At 32.7% G+C, this 11750-nt stretch overlaps 1 protein-coding gene across 1 annotated transcript; it reads left to right on the top strand.

The window, feature by feature from the left end:
- The first annotated feature begins 218 nt into the window (after positions 1-218).
- Positions 219-8001, top strand: LOC111013428 (serine carboxypeptidase-like 20). Its single transcript, XM_088117361.1, has 14 exons — positions 219-508; positions 592-737; positions 3437-3513; positions 3603-3725; positions 3949-4051; positions 4239-4276; positions 5018-5119; positions 5264-5344; positions 5450-5686; positions 6274-6339; positions 6435-6553; positions 6733-6846; positions 7634-7679; positions 7828-8001. The coding sequence occupies exons 1-14, from the start codon at positions 336-338 to the stop codon at positions 7909-7911; spliced, it is 1509 nt and encodes a 502-aa protein (XP_087973487.1). The 5' UTR covers positions 219-335; the 3' UTR covers positions 7912-8001.
- Positions 8002-11750: the final 3749 nt, after the last annotated feature.

Genomic DNA, 11750 nt, shown 5'->3' with positions numbered 1-11750 from the left:
AGCTAAAATAGATATAAAAGTTGAAGAAGAAAATGAAATTTAAATATTTTTTTAACCTCTATTATTTAACAAATATGAATATATGAAAAAGAATTAGGCCTGAAGTGGACACGTGTCGAACAATAATTAGACAAGCACTGCAAATGCTCTCTCATACTTTATCGGTGACTTCAATCCACTTACGGTCAACTTGTCTCTGCCCAATCACTTACTTTTCCTTTTTCTTTTTACCAACGATCTCTTAGCTTCAAAGTATTGGTAGATATTCCACGCATTTGCAGACCAATAGAAAACTCTCTTAGAACTTGGAAGTTGGAGCTCCGAAGGGGACGGCCATGGCGGAATCTCGGCGCTCATTGGGCCTCAACGGCTTTCTGTTTCTCTCGCACGTTTCAATTTCTGTCTTCGCCTGCTTCTGCTTCCTAGTGGCTCAATCGGCTCCCGAATCCGCTCTCGTTGCCCGCCTCCCTGGCTTCTCTGGCTCCTTCCCTTCCAAGCACTACTCCGGGTACGGATTCGTCTGCATAATTCTTTTTTTTTTCCTTTTATGTCTGAGGTTGATTTGTGGTTCCGATTTGCGGAATTTTGAAGGTATGTGGAGATCGATAAAAGCCATGGGAGGAATCTGTTCTACTACTTTGTTCAATCGGAGAGGAATCCGGTGGAAGATCCGGTGGTTCTGTGGCTCAATGGTGGCCCGGGTTGCTCCAGCTTCGATGGCTTTGTTTACGAACATGGTAGGGCATTGCTCTGTTTGGCTCATATTCATCAACTGCTCTGTTTCTGCTTCTGCTTGATTTTTCCCCCTTTTCTTTTATCTTTATTTTGGCCTGAATGAACTCAACTGAACCAAACCATATTTACTTGGAAAATACTTGGTTGGAGCAATTTATCTTTTAAAAATTTTACAACTCATTGTTTATTACATCTCAAATATTTAGTTGTGTTTTTCTCAGGAAAGAAAATACTAAAATATTATTTTGGTCCATCTACTTTTAACCTCCGTTCATTTTCATGTCTACTTTGAAAATATTCATTTTCCTTCTTATACTTTTAGCTTTGGTGTATTTTAGTCCATGTACTTTTGAAAATGTTCATTTTGGTCACTATAATTTCAAAATGTTTATTTTGGTCCTGTACTTTTAAAAAATGATCATTTTAATTCCTCTCTGCAAGATTTTAACACAAATTTTACACCTAACGAAAACTATTTAGTATAAAGTAATGTTTACTTTTTAAGAAATATATTTATGGTAATGTGGTGTTTCAATTGTGACGAAACAATGAGATTTAAAATAAAATGAAAGGACCAAAATAGTTACTTTTTAAAAGTAAATAGACCAAATAAACATTTCCAAAGTACAATAATTAAAATGAACCAAATCTGAAAGTACAGTCACCAAAACGGTAGCGCTAAGGAAGAAATTGCTCCTACTATTAGGGAGCTAAGTATTTTCATATTTTATTTCATCATCCAATTACATTTTTGTCTTTTCATTTTTTATTATTTTTAATTTTATAATTTAAATAAATTAATGTACCTGTGGACTAATTAAGTATATTTATATATTACATTTACATATAAAATAAACTTCAATTAAATTATATAATATCTCTACTTATTTTTAATATTTTGAATCGATTTTTTTAGTACAAAACATTTTTAACATTGAATTATTAATAAGGTTAAAAAACACATTTGGTCATGTATTTTCACTAAAGTAATAATTAAGTCACTGAACTTTAGTTTGTAACGATTTAATCTCTGTATTTTTCCTCAAATAATAATTTAGCTCCCGAATTTTAACTTGTAACGATTTAGTCATTGTCGTTTAAAATTTGTAATAATTTAGTCTCTATCGTAAAATTTTTTATTAAAAATAAGTGTCATATTTTATCAAATAACAATTTAATCTTTTTAATTCATAAATATATTTGGTCATTTAGTTTATCAATCTATGCAAATAGGAAACTTAACAAAAAAAAAATCACGATAAGCACCAAATCGTTACCAACTTTAAATTACAAACACTAAATTATTACATATTAAAATTCAAGGATTAAATTGTTATCAATTTAAAATTACAGGGATTAAATCGTTATATACTAAAGTTTAAGAACTAAATTGTTACTTTAGTGAAATAAGAGAGACTAAAAGTATTTTTTAATCTTAATAATATTTATTAACTTAAAATATATAATTTTAAAGAAATATTTTTTTAACAACCATCATAAATTTGATATTATTTTCTTCTTAAAAAAATATAATTTAATAATATGATAAATAAATTTCACTCAAGAATAACATTAATTATATAATTACCTTTTTGAAAAAATATTAGAGTTGAAAATGAATTTTATATTTAATATTAATTATTTTTTTAAAACCTCATATTAATATGAATTAATTTGTCCTACAAAATAACATATAAAAATTAATAGATATAAAAATAAAATATTAAATTAATAAAAGTAAATTAAAAAATTATATTAAATTAATGTATAAATTATATGAACATTCATAACGGCATTTTTGAAACTTTACATAAATTTAAAACGTTCTCGAGAATAAATTCGACAAAATAAATATAAATATCTAAATATTCTCATATATCCTTATCAATTTTCTTACGATGCCACACCTATAAATTTATGAACATATGTTAGGTATCTACATTCTCGAAAAATAAATAATCCCTTGCTGCTTCCTTCACCGCTAAATTATCATTTTAATTGTTTATCTTTGATTTTAATTTTGTTCAACTTTTAAATTTTTTTTAAAGGTAGTTAAGAGTGTAAAAAACTAAAATAGAATAAGTTTGAACTATGGGGTAAAATGGTATTTTAACCTATAACTATGTAGTACTTTAAATTTCCCCTAAATAAAAAACTTGACATTTTGGAAAATTTAACTAAAATATAGGAATTAAATTGAAATTTTTCTATCCGAGCTGATCTATAAATGTAGTCATTGAACTTTAATGTTGTGTCTTATAGGTCAATGACTTACTATGCCGGTTTTTAAAATACACGCACTGCTAGACACAAAATTGGAAAGTAAAATTTAGTCATGTATCTGATCTATGAAGTTTAGAAATGAGCCGATTCAAGACTTATTGGACACAAAATTAAAAATTCATGTATGTTTTAGATCGTTTTTAAATTAAGAGACCTACTAGACCTCTGCTGGCCGCCAAAGTCTAAATACTAATAATTTAACCTCCTAAATCCTAATGACTAAAATATATAACTGAGTAAGATGTATATAAGATCATAGGTTGAAATCTCTACTCCCGCGTGCTTTGAACTATATATGTATATATATATTAGCAAATTCAGTTGATAGATTGGCAAATATGACAAATATTTAACCACTGAGTTGGTAGTTTGGGGATTTCTAAGGAGCCGTTTCTGTGCTTTGTTTGTGATTGTGAAGGCCCATTCAACTTTGAAGCAGCAAACACAACCGATAGCCTTCCCAAGCTTCATCTCAATCCATACAGCTGGTCGAAGGTTTGGTTTGGTTCGATTCGGTTTGATTTTTCTTTTCTTTTTTTTGGGGGGGTTTTAAGCTATCAATGGTTGGTTTGTTTGTGTTATAGGTTTCCAGCATTATATATTTGGATTCACCTGCTGGCGTTGGTCTGTCTTACTCAAACGATGAATCTGATTATACTACTGGTGATCTGAAGACTGCTTCTGATTCACATAAATTCCTTCTTGAGGTACTGGTTCTGTTTGGTAGTGCTTCTGAAAATTTCAGAATCTCTTTTTTAACAGATTTTAAGAAAAAAACAAAAAAAATTTATTTGTAGTTTCTTCTTGTTTCTACTTAATTGAAAAAAGATACTGGAATAGGTTTGGTAACTCTTCTTAATTTTTAAAAATGAAAAATTTACCTAACTTATATAGTGATGTGGTATTTACATTGTGTTGTTTTGTGGGCAGTGGTTTAAGTTGTATCCAGAGTTTCAGGCCAACCCCTTTTACATTGCTGGAGAGTCCTATGCAGGAGTGTATGTGCCAACGCTTGTCAGTGAAGTTGTAAAAGGTACTTATTTTCTTTTCTTTGGCAACTAAATGTGGTAGGGTCGAGTGTTTTATCCGGAAGATTAGTAGATTAGTTGGGGTGCACGTAAGCTAGCTAAATACTTATGGATATAAAAAAAAAAGGACTTATTTTCTTAGTTTTGTGTGCTTTAATCTTCCATACTAACTTGCAATCTCTTATTTTACAGGACTAGAAGCTGGTGTAAAGCCCACTCTGAACTTGAAGGTGCATATATCAAACTTATTCAATCTGATCTATTTGGCACTTAAAATTTAGGCACGTTTGGTTTTTTATTGTGTTTTTGAAAAATAAAGGATACAGAGAATAGAACTGTGTCTGTCGTATTTGAAAGCATGTTTGATTTCAGATTCATCATTTTAATGTTTTAAGAAATAAGCTATTAAGTTTGCTGATTTTTCCCCAAGATCTTGCTTTTTTGAAACATAAATAGCAAATTGGACCATGAACCAAATAGAGCCTTAAATTTTTGGGTTAATTACCATTTAAGTCCTGATGTTTTTGAGCTGATTTGGTCTCTCTATGGTTTACAAAGTTCCATTGTCCCTATGGAAATGCCTTTGTTGTTATCTTAATAGTTCGTTTGCATGACACGTTTTCATCAGACATGGAAGAGAGATGATGAGCTAACATTGACTATAACAGAGGTTAATTTAAAGAAGGTTGCGCTGAAAAAGAGTGAATTTCAGAGATTAGAGTTCTTGGAGATGCGCACCTAATCTCATCATCTCTCTACTACGTCTCAAGTAAACATGTCACATAAAAACTATTAAAATTTGGTAATAGCATACATGTTCAAGGAGATTTAACTAAACTATAGATGTCTTGATGAAATGTTGAAAACAACAAACAAGTAAATTCAAATCAAGCTTAAAACTGAAGCAACTAGAATGATCACTTAACCCAATTTTTCTTTTAATGCATCTAAAAGAGTGACTTGGTTTGCAGGGTTATTTAGTTGGAAATGGAGTTGCAGATGATGTGTTTGATGGAAATGCTCTTGTTCCATTTGCACATGGGATGGGCCTGATCTCTGATGAGCTGTTTCAGGTGGGTTTATTCCTTACTTTAAAGTGTAGTTTCATTCTTTGCCTTGAACAAGATTTGCCAGTAATTGCACAACCCCTGATATGAATTGAAGTATAGAAAATAGTGCTTTTTCCTCCAAATTCTTGATATATAGTGCCAATGCAGCAAGTTGAAGAGGCCTGCAAAGGAAACTACTATGATCCCCATGACAATGCCTGTGAGAGCAAGCTTGACAAAGTTGATGAGGTGATGGAAAGCTGGTTTTTAGAAACTAAATTTCATTTGTGCTGTAACCAAATTGGATAGATGATGTTCTTGAACTCACTTTATAATGTATCACATTTATCTCAGCTGGTTGATGGCTTAAACATATACAATATTTTGGAACCATGCTACCATGCCCCCGACACGATAAAGACCATAAATATTAGGATGCCGAGCAGCTTTCGAGAGCTCGGTGAGACCGAGAGGCCTCTCGCGGTGAGGAAGAGGATGTTTGGACGTGCCTGGCCCCTTAGAGCTCCTGTGAGAGCTGGCATTGTTCCAACTTGGCCACAACTCCTTGAAAGCGTGGAGGTTCCATGCACTGTAAGTTTCAGCTCCTAAGCTTTTTGGATTTTGATTGATGGTGCATTGTGTGTTTACTCTGTTTTGTCGTAGCTTTTGTGGTTTTCATGTGCTTGGATTTGTGAGTAGTATGGAACAAATACATTGACAAAAAAGGAACAAGATATTTGGTTTATTGTATTTTGTTTATTCATGATTGAGGTAATCGGGCCCTGATAGAGCAATAAAATTATCTCAGTATTGGAAGAAAATCAAAATCTACAAGGAGATTACAATTACCTGCAATGATAAGATAGATTGATTATAACCTGCAAGAAGTTGTTGTTTTGGTCTCCCTCAACTATGCAATCTAGAGGCAATTAGCAAATAGGAAGCTAAGTACAAAGTATATTGAGAACCATAATCCTGTAATATTAACGAGTAGCCACACCACTAAATGAGAAGTCATGGATTCATAATCAAGACCACTCAATATGCTCGTTAATAGTCCATATATGATTGCTCTTTGATTTGTTACCACATATGAATAAATTATTAAATTTTATTAAATTAATTCCAACCCCTTTTACCTCATTTTATGCCTCCTAATATTCATGTATAATTTACAGAGTGACGAGGTTGCAACAGCATGGTTGAACAATGAAGCTGTGAGGAAAGCAATCCATGCTGACATGGTGAGGTTATCAATGCTTCCCTATATCTAAAACCCCCTTAAAATTCAGCAATTTGTAATGTTTTTTCTTCTTCTTCTTCTTATCAATGGCAATAGAGTTTGGCCGGTAACTGGGAGCTGTGCACTGATAAAATTAACTTCAACCATGATGCTGGGAGCATGATCCCATACCACAAAAACCTTACCTTGAAAGGATATCCAGCTCTTATTTACAGGTACGATATCGACGTCGAGCGCTTTATTAAATATAATAAAAATAAATCAATACGAGTACTCATAAAAAAGTGCAAGGAAAGGAGAGCACAGAGTTGAACTTTATTCGCTAGATTAAATTTAAGGTAACTCATTAACTTAAAGTTTTTGAAACTGAGTTGCATTTTTATTTTCTGAGCAGTGGCGATCACGATCTGTGTGTTCCGTACACCGGGAGCGAAGCTTGGGTTCATTCGATCGGGTACAAGACCATCGACGAATGGAGGCCTTGGCTATCCAACGATCAAGTTGTCGGGTACAATTGTCATTTCAATCACCTTTGTTTTATGGTTTTCTACACCTTCATATTTCATGTTTGTTAAATTTAATCTGCAAAACATTATAGGCATGTGAAAAGTTTTGAGGCTGAAAGTGTATTATGAATGGTTATAAAAGCTTGCATGTAAATATGTAATAACAAAGATGGAATAAAGCTTATAACCAGTTGAAAGAGATTTTAGGATGTGTTTGTGAAAATTGTTCTCTTTTCTTAAATAGAAAGTACATCCATTAGAACTGTTTTTTTTTTAATATAAAAATGGTAAGAGCCGATAACATTTCCGTTTCTTGTTTATTGTTTCCAATTTTCTTAAGAAATGGAAGCATTTTGCAAACAAATATGTTACTTGTTTTTCCTTTCTTTGGAACATTCTCAAAATTGTATAGAAAATTTGGAAACGGCCAAATCAAGTTTTTCTTTCTCGTTCCTATTTCTTATTTGTCCCAAAACATGAATAAATATATTGTTTTATCATATTTGAATTTATAGATATTGGGTCATGCAACTTATCTTTCTTTATTGAAAATGAAGAAATAGAATCGTTATCAAACGAGTCCTAAGTGTACTTGACTAGTAATTAGTGAGAAAAAATGTGTAGAGCACCTATCAATTGCTTTGTTGAAAAGCCCTTTCAAGTGTTTCTAAATGGTTGCTGAATACAAACATTTGCATTTCATGTACAAGCACTTCTAGACACTCTGGAATTAGTGTTTTACACCTTTAGCCTTTATTAAAAGATGAATTCTACTTTTGCGAGTTCCAGGTATGTACGAGGCTACGAGAACGGTCTCACTTTTCTAACCGTTAAGGCAAGTGACAAAAAAAATTCTCTCTTTTTTAGTTCAATATATAGGATTACTAATTCAAATTTACGACCTTTTTGTCAAGATGTCTGCCTTAACAAGTTGAGCCTATTCTATTAATCCGATGATAATTTGTACATTGGTATTGGTGCAGGGATCTGGACATACTGTACCTGAGTACAAGCCACGGGAAGCTTTGGATTTCTACAGTCGATTTTTAGCTGGAAAACCAATATGAAAAAGATAGGCTTGTAATCGAACTCTTGCAACTCTACTAAGTTGGAAAAGATAAATAATGGCAAGAACAATATTAGTTCTTAGTATTTCACATCCTTCTTCGAGATTATTAAATTTCTATCAACATATTTTTATACGTCTATGAATTCGACATTGATATAAGGAGTTAATCGGTATTTTCATAATATTGAGAAATTTTGACAAAATATAAAAAAATATCAATAAAATATCACTAATATAAATATAATATTAATAATAAGAATTTTTAACTTAGGTGTTGTAGAACCATAAATTTTGGGCCAATCATAAACGGCCACGTCATTATCTATTTTATTTAGAGATTAATTATATATTAACCCTAAATTAAAATTAAAGATAAATTGACAATTAAAATATGTAATTGGATCATATGAGAATTGGGCTTGGAATCAATGGTTCACAAACTTGGCCCAAAACCCAATTTACCATGAGACCAGGTGGATTAATATTTAAATTTAAATAAATTTAATTCGATTTAAAGAATTGTACTGGACCCAAAATTATCTAAGCCCAAAGGCCCACCAAGCCTATGGAAACCTCTATAAATAGAGGGGACCTCATTCATTTTGGGTCAGAATTTCATAATTGAGAGAATTCACACAAAATTGAAGACTCTCTGAAGATTCGAAGATTAACTTGAAGACTTTGAAGACTTGAAGATTTGCGAAGAACATAGAACTTCGATCTAAATTCAAGAACAAACATCTCAATCTTCACATCAAATTCGAGAGAAAGAATCAGAGGATAAAGATTAGAGATTGAATCCACTATACAACACATACAACAAAAATTAAAATTCAATTCCACGAAATATAATTTCTCCGGAAATCTCGTGTGAACAAATTGGCACGTCTAGTGGGACAATCTCTACATCTCATATCTTTCTCAAGGCTTAAAGTTTTCCAAGAAAATCAATGGAATTCAAAATGGCTTCTACAACAGTTGTTATCATGACCCCATGGTTACTCTGATGAACTCCAACTACGTGAGAATCAAACTCTTCCTTATTGCTGCGAACAAAGTAATGATGCTGCAAGAAACATCTATTGAAAATGAGTTTCTTGTTAATCATAACCCCTTATTTGATCCTAATCCTGACACAGTGTCTGTTATGATGACTGATGCAAGCATTATGGATGAAAAAATGGCAGAAATAGAGAGAAAAATCATAAATTTGATGGAGACCATCGAAGAAAAAGATTCTCAAATCACCTCTCTGAAGAATCAGATTGAAAGTTGGGACGTTGTTGAGTCGAGTCAAACCCCTACTCTCAAGATAAATGATAAGGGAAAGACTATTGTTCAAGAAAATCAATCACAACATTCTACTTCAATCGCTTCACTTTTTTCTGTTCAACAACTCCAAGACATGATAACAAATTCCATCAGAGCTCAATACGGCAGATCCTCTCAAAATATTGTCTTGTATTCAAAACCATATTCCAAGAGAATTGACAACTTGAGAATGCATGTTGGGTACCAACCACCAAAGTTTCAGCATTTCGACGGAAAAGGTAATCCTAAAAAACATATTGCTCACTTCGTCGAAACTTGTGAGAATGCTGGTACGAGAGGCGATCAACTGGTCAAGCAGTTCGTCCGAACGTTGAAGGAAAACGCCTTTGATTGGTATACAGATCTAGAGCCTGAAACGATCGAGAGCTGGGAACAGCTTGAAAGAGAATTCCTAAATCGCTTCTACAATATGAGGTGAATTGTCAGCATGATGGAGCTCACTAATACTAGACAACGAAAAGGTGAACCCGTTATTGACTATATAAACCGATTGAGAGGTTTAAGTCTTGATTGCAAAGATAGACTTACTGAACTATCCGCTGTCGAATTATGCACTCAAGGTATGCATTGGGAACTGCTTTACATCCTTAAAGGTATAAAACCTCGCACCTTTGAAGAGCTAGCAACTCGTGCTCACAATATGGAGCTAAGCATTGCTAGTCGAGGAAGAAAAGATTCTTTAGTACTGAACTTAGAGAAAGAAAGCAAAAGTGTCGAGAAAACTTCAAATGAATCTTTTGGTGTAAACACAATCTCTCCCAAATTGTCTTCAAGAATAAAAGGAAAGAGAATTGGGAAGCAACAAGGAAATGAGAAAAGATGGCTAAGCTTGAAAGAAACGTAAGAAAAAGTCTATCCTTTTCCTGATTCCGACATCCCTTATATGTTGGAACAATTATTAGAAACACGATTGATTGTACTTCCATAGTGTATACGACCAGAAGAAATGGGTAAAGTTGATGGTTGATAAGACTTGATTAAAGGCTAAAAATAATAGTTTTACATGCTTAGTTGGGAGTTAATTATGATGAAAAATGTATGTTCAAGCATATAATTTAGGGGAAAATGTGCATAATTTGTGATTAGGGACTTTGGAATTCAGTTATAGCTAAATGAAGGCTAATTTGTGTAAATATGCTTATTTTGTAAGGAAAAATGAAGATTGATTATCAAAATGCGTCAGACACATTGTAGGACCAGAATTTCGAGCTTACTAGAGGAATGCACCAGCCAAATTGCTTTGAAAGTTTGAGCTTCACAATGCTTCAGCCACATTCGATGCCTAGATTGTCAAAATGGGAATAACAAATTTTGACCAAGTAATTGGTCCAAGATTTGTTATTAGTTCCTAAAATCTCTACAACCTCATTTGGTTCCAACCTCCCATACATTTCTCAACATCTTGTTACCTCCATAGCCTATAAAAAAAGCTTCCAAGCATCAGACATCTCATTTTCCATGCTTTTGTTTTCCTTTCTACTTTAGTTTTGTAGTTTTTATTTAAGTTTTGTTTTCAATTATTTTTCTACAATTACTCTTGTTTATTTTATTGGAATTCAATTTGTTCCATTTTTTACTTTCTTTCCAATTCTAATTTAAATGCTTTCTTTTGTTATCTTCTCTTGTGTTTTAATTTCTTTCAATTCCATGAGTAGGTAAATTGTTTCTTCAACCCTCCTACGAATGATTTAGTTCTTATCACTATAAATTACATCTATCAGTGAGCACGGCGTATTACGCTCTCTTTGCTTATCTTGATTGATACAATTTATCCAGTTGATTTTTCTTATTGGTCACTTGTTTAAATCACATTAGTTTGAATTTAATTCTAAAAATGTTAGAGTCAAACGGATCTCATCAAGGTAAAACGGGAAGTTATTTAGAAATAAGAACTAAAACAAGATCCTAGACATAGCCTCTCTTACCCGTTAAACGTAAGTTGGCACTTGATTTATTTAGGATTCTAGAGTTGCATAGACATATGTAAATACTAGCCTAATCTTCTAAACAAACCAAAAGCGGTATGGAATAGGAGTTGAACCAGTTTGCATAAATTGAGTTTAATTACGGGCACATATGTAATTCATCATTTGGTAGGGGGTTGACCTTTTAAATTCTATTATTTTCGTGTGTTTTTCATGTTCCCAACAATTCCACCAATTTTTATTCCCAAATTCGATTGCTCATTCAAGCAGTTTACAAAATCAATTTTAAAAGAAAACTAGTCCCTGTGGAGACGAACTTGGAATATTTCCAGATTATTACTTGTGACAGTGTGCACTTGCACTTACCCTCTAGCTATTAAGCAGAGACACAACAAGTTTTTGGTGCCGTTGCCGGGGACTTTATTTTCATATTAATTTATTCTTTGTGAATTGTTTTTGTGTGCAATCACTCCACCGTTTCTGTTCTGAAAATATCCCCCTATCTAACCTCAAAAGTGAGCATTAGTGCATGAGCACAAATCCTCACCTGCTACCATACAATCCCAAGATCGAGAAAAAA

Source organism: Momordica charantia (genome assembly GCF_013281855.1).
Source record: "Momordica charantia cultivar OHB3-1 chromosome 9 unlocalized genomic scaffold, Mcharantia_2.0 BLBB01000009.1, whole genome shotgun sequence".
Lineage (NCBI taxonomy): Eukaryota > Viridiplantae > Streptophyta > Magnoliopsida > Cucurbitales > Cucurbitaceae > Momordica > Momordica charantia.
This window is presented reverse-complemented; position numbering and strand designations above follow the sequence as displayed.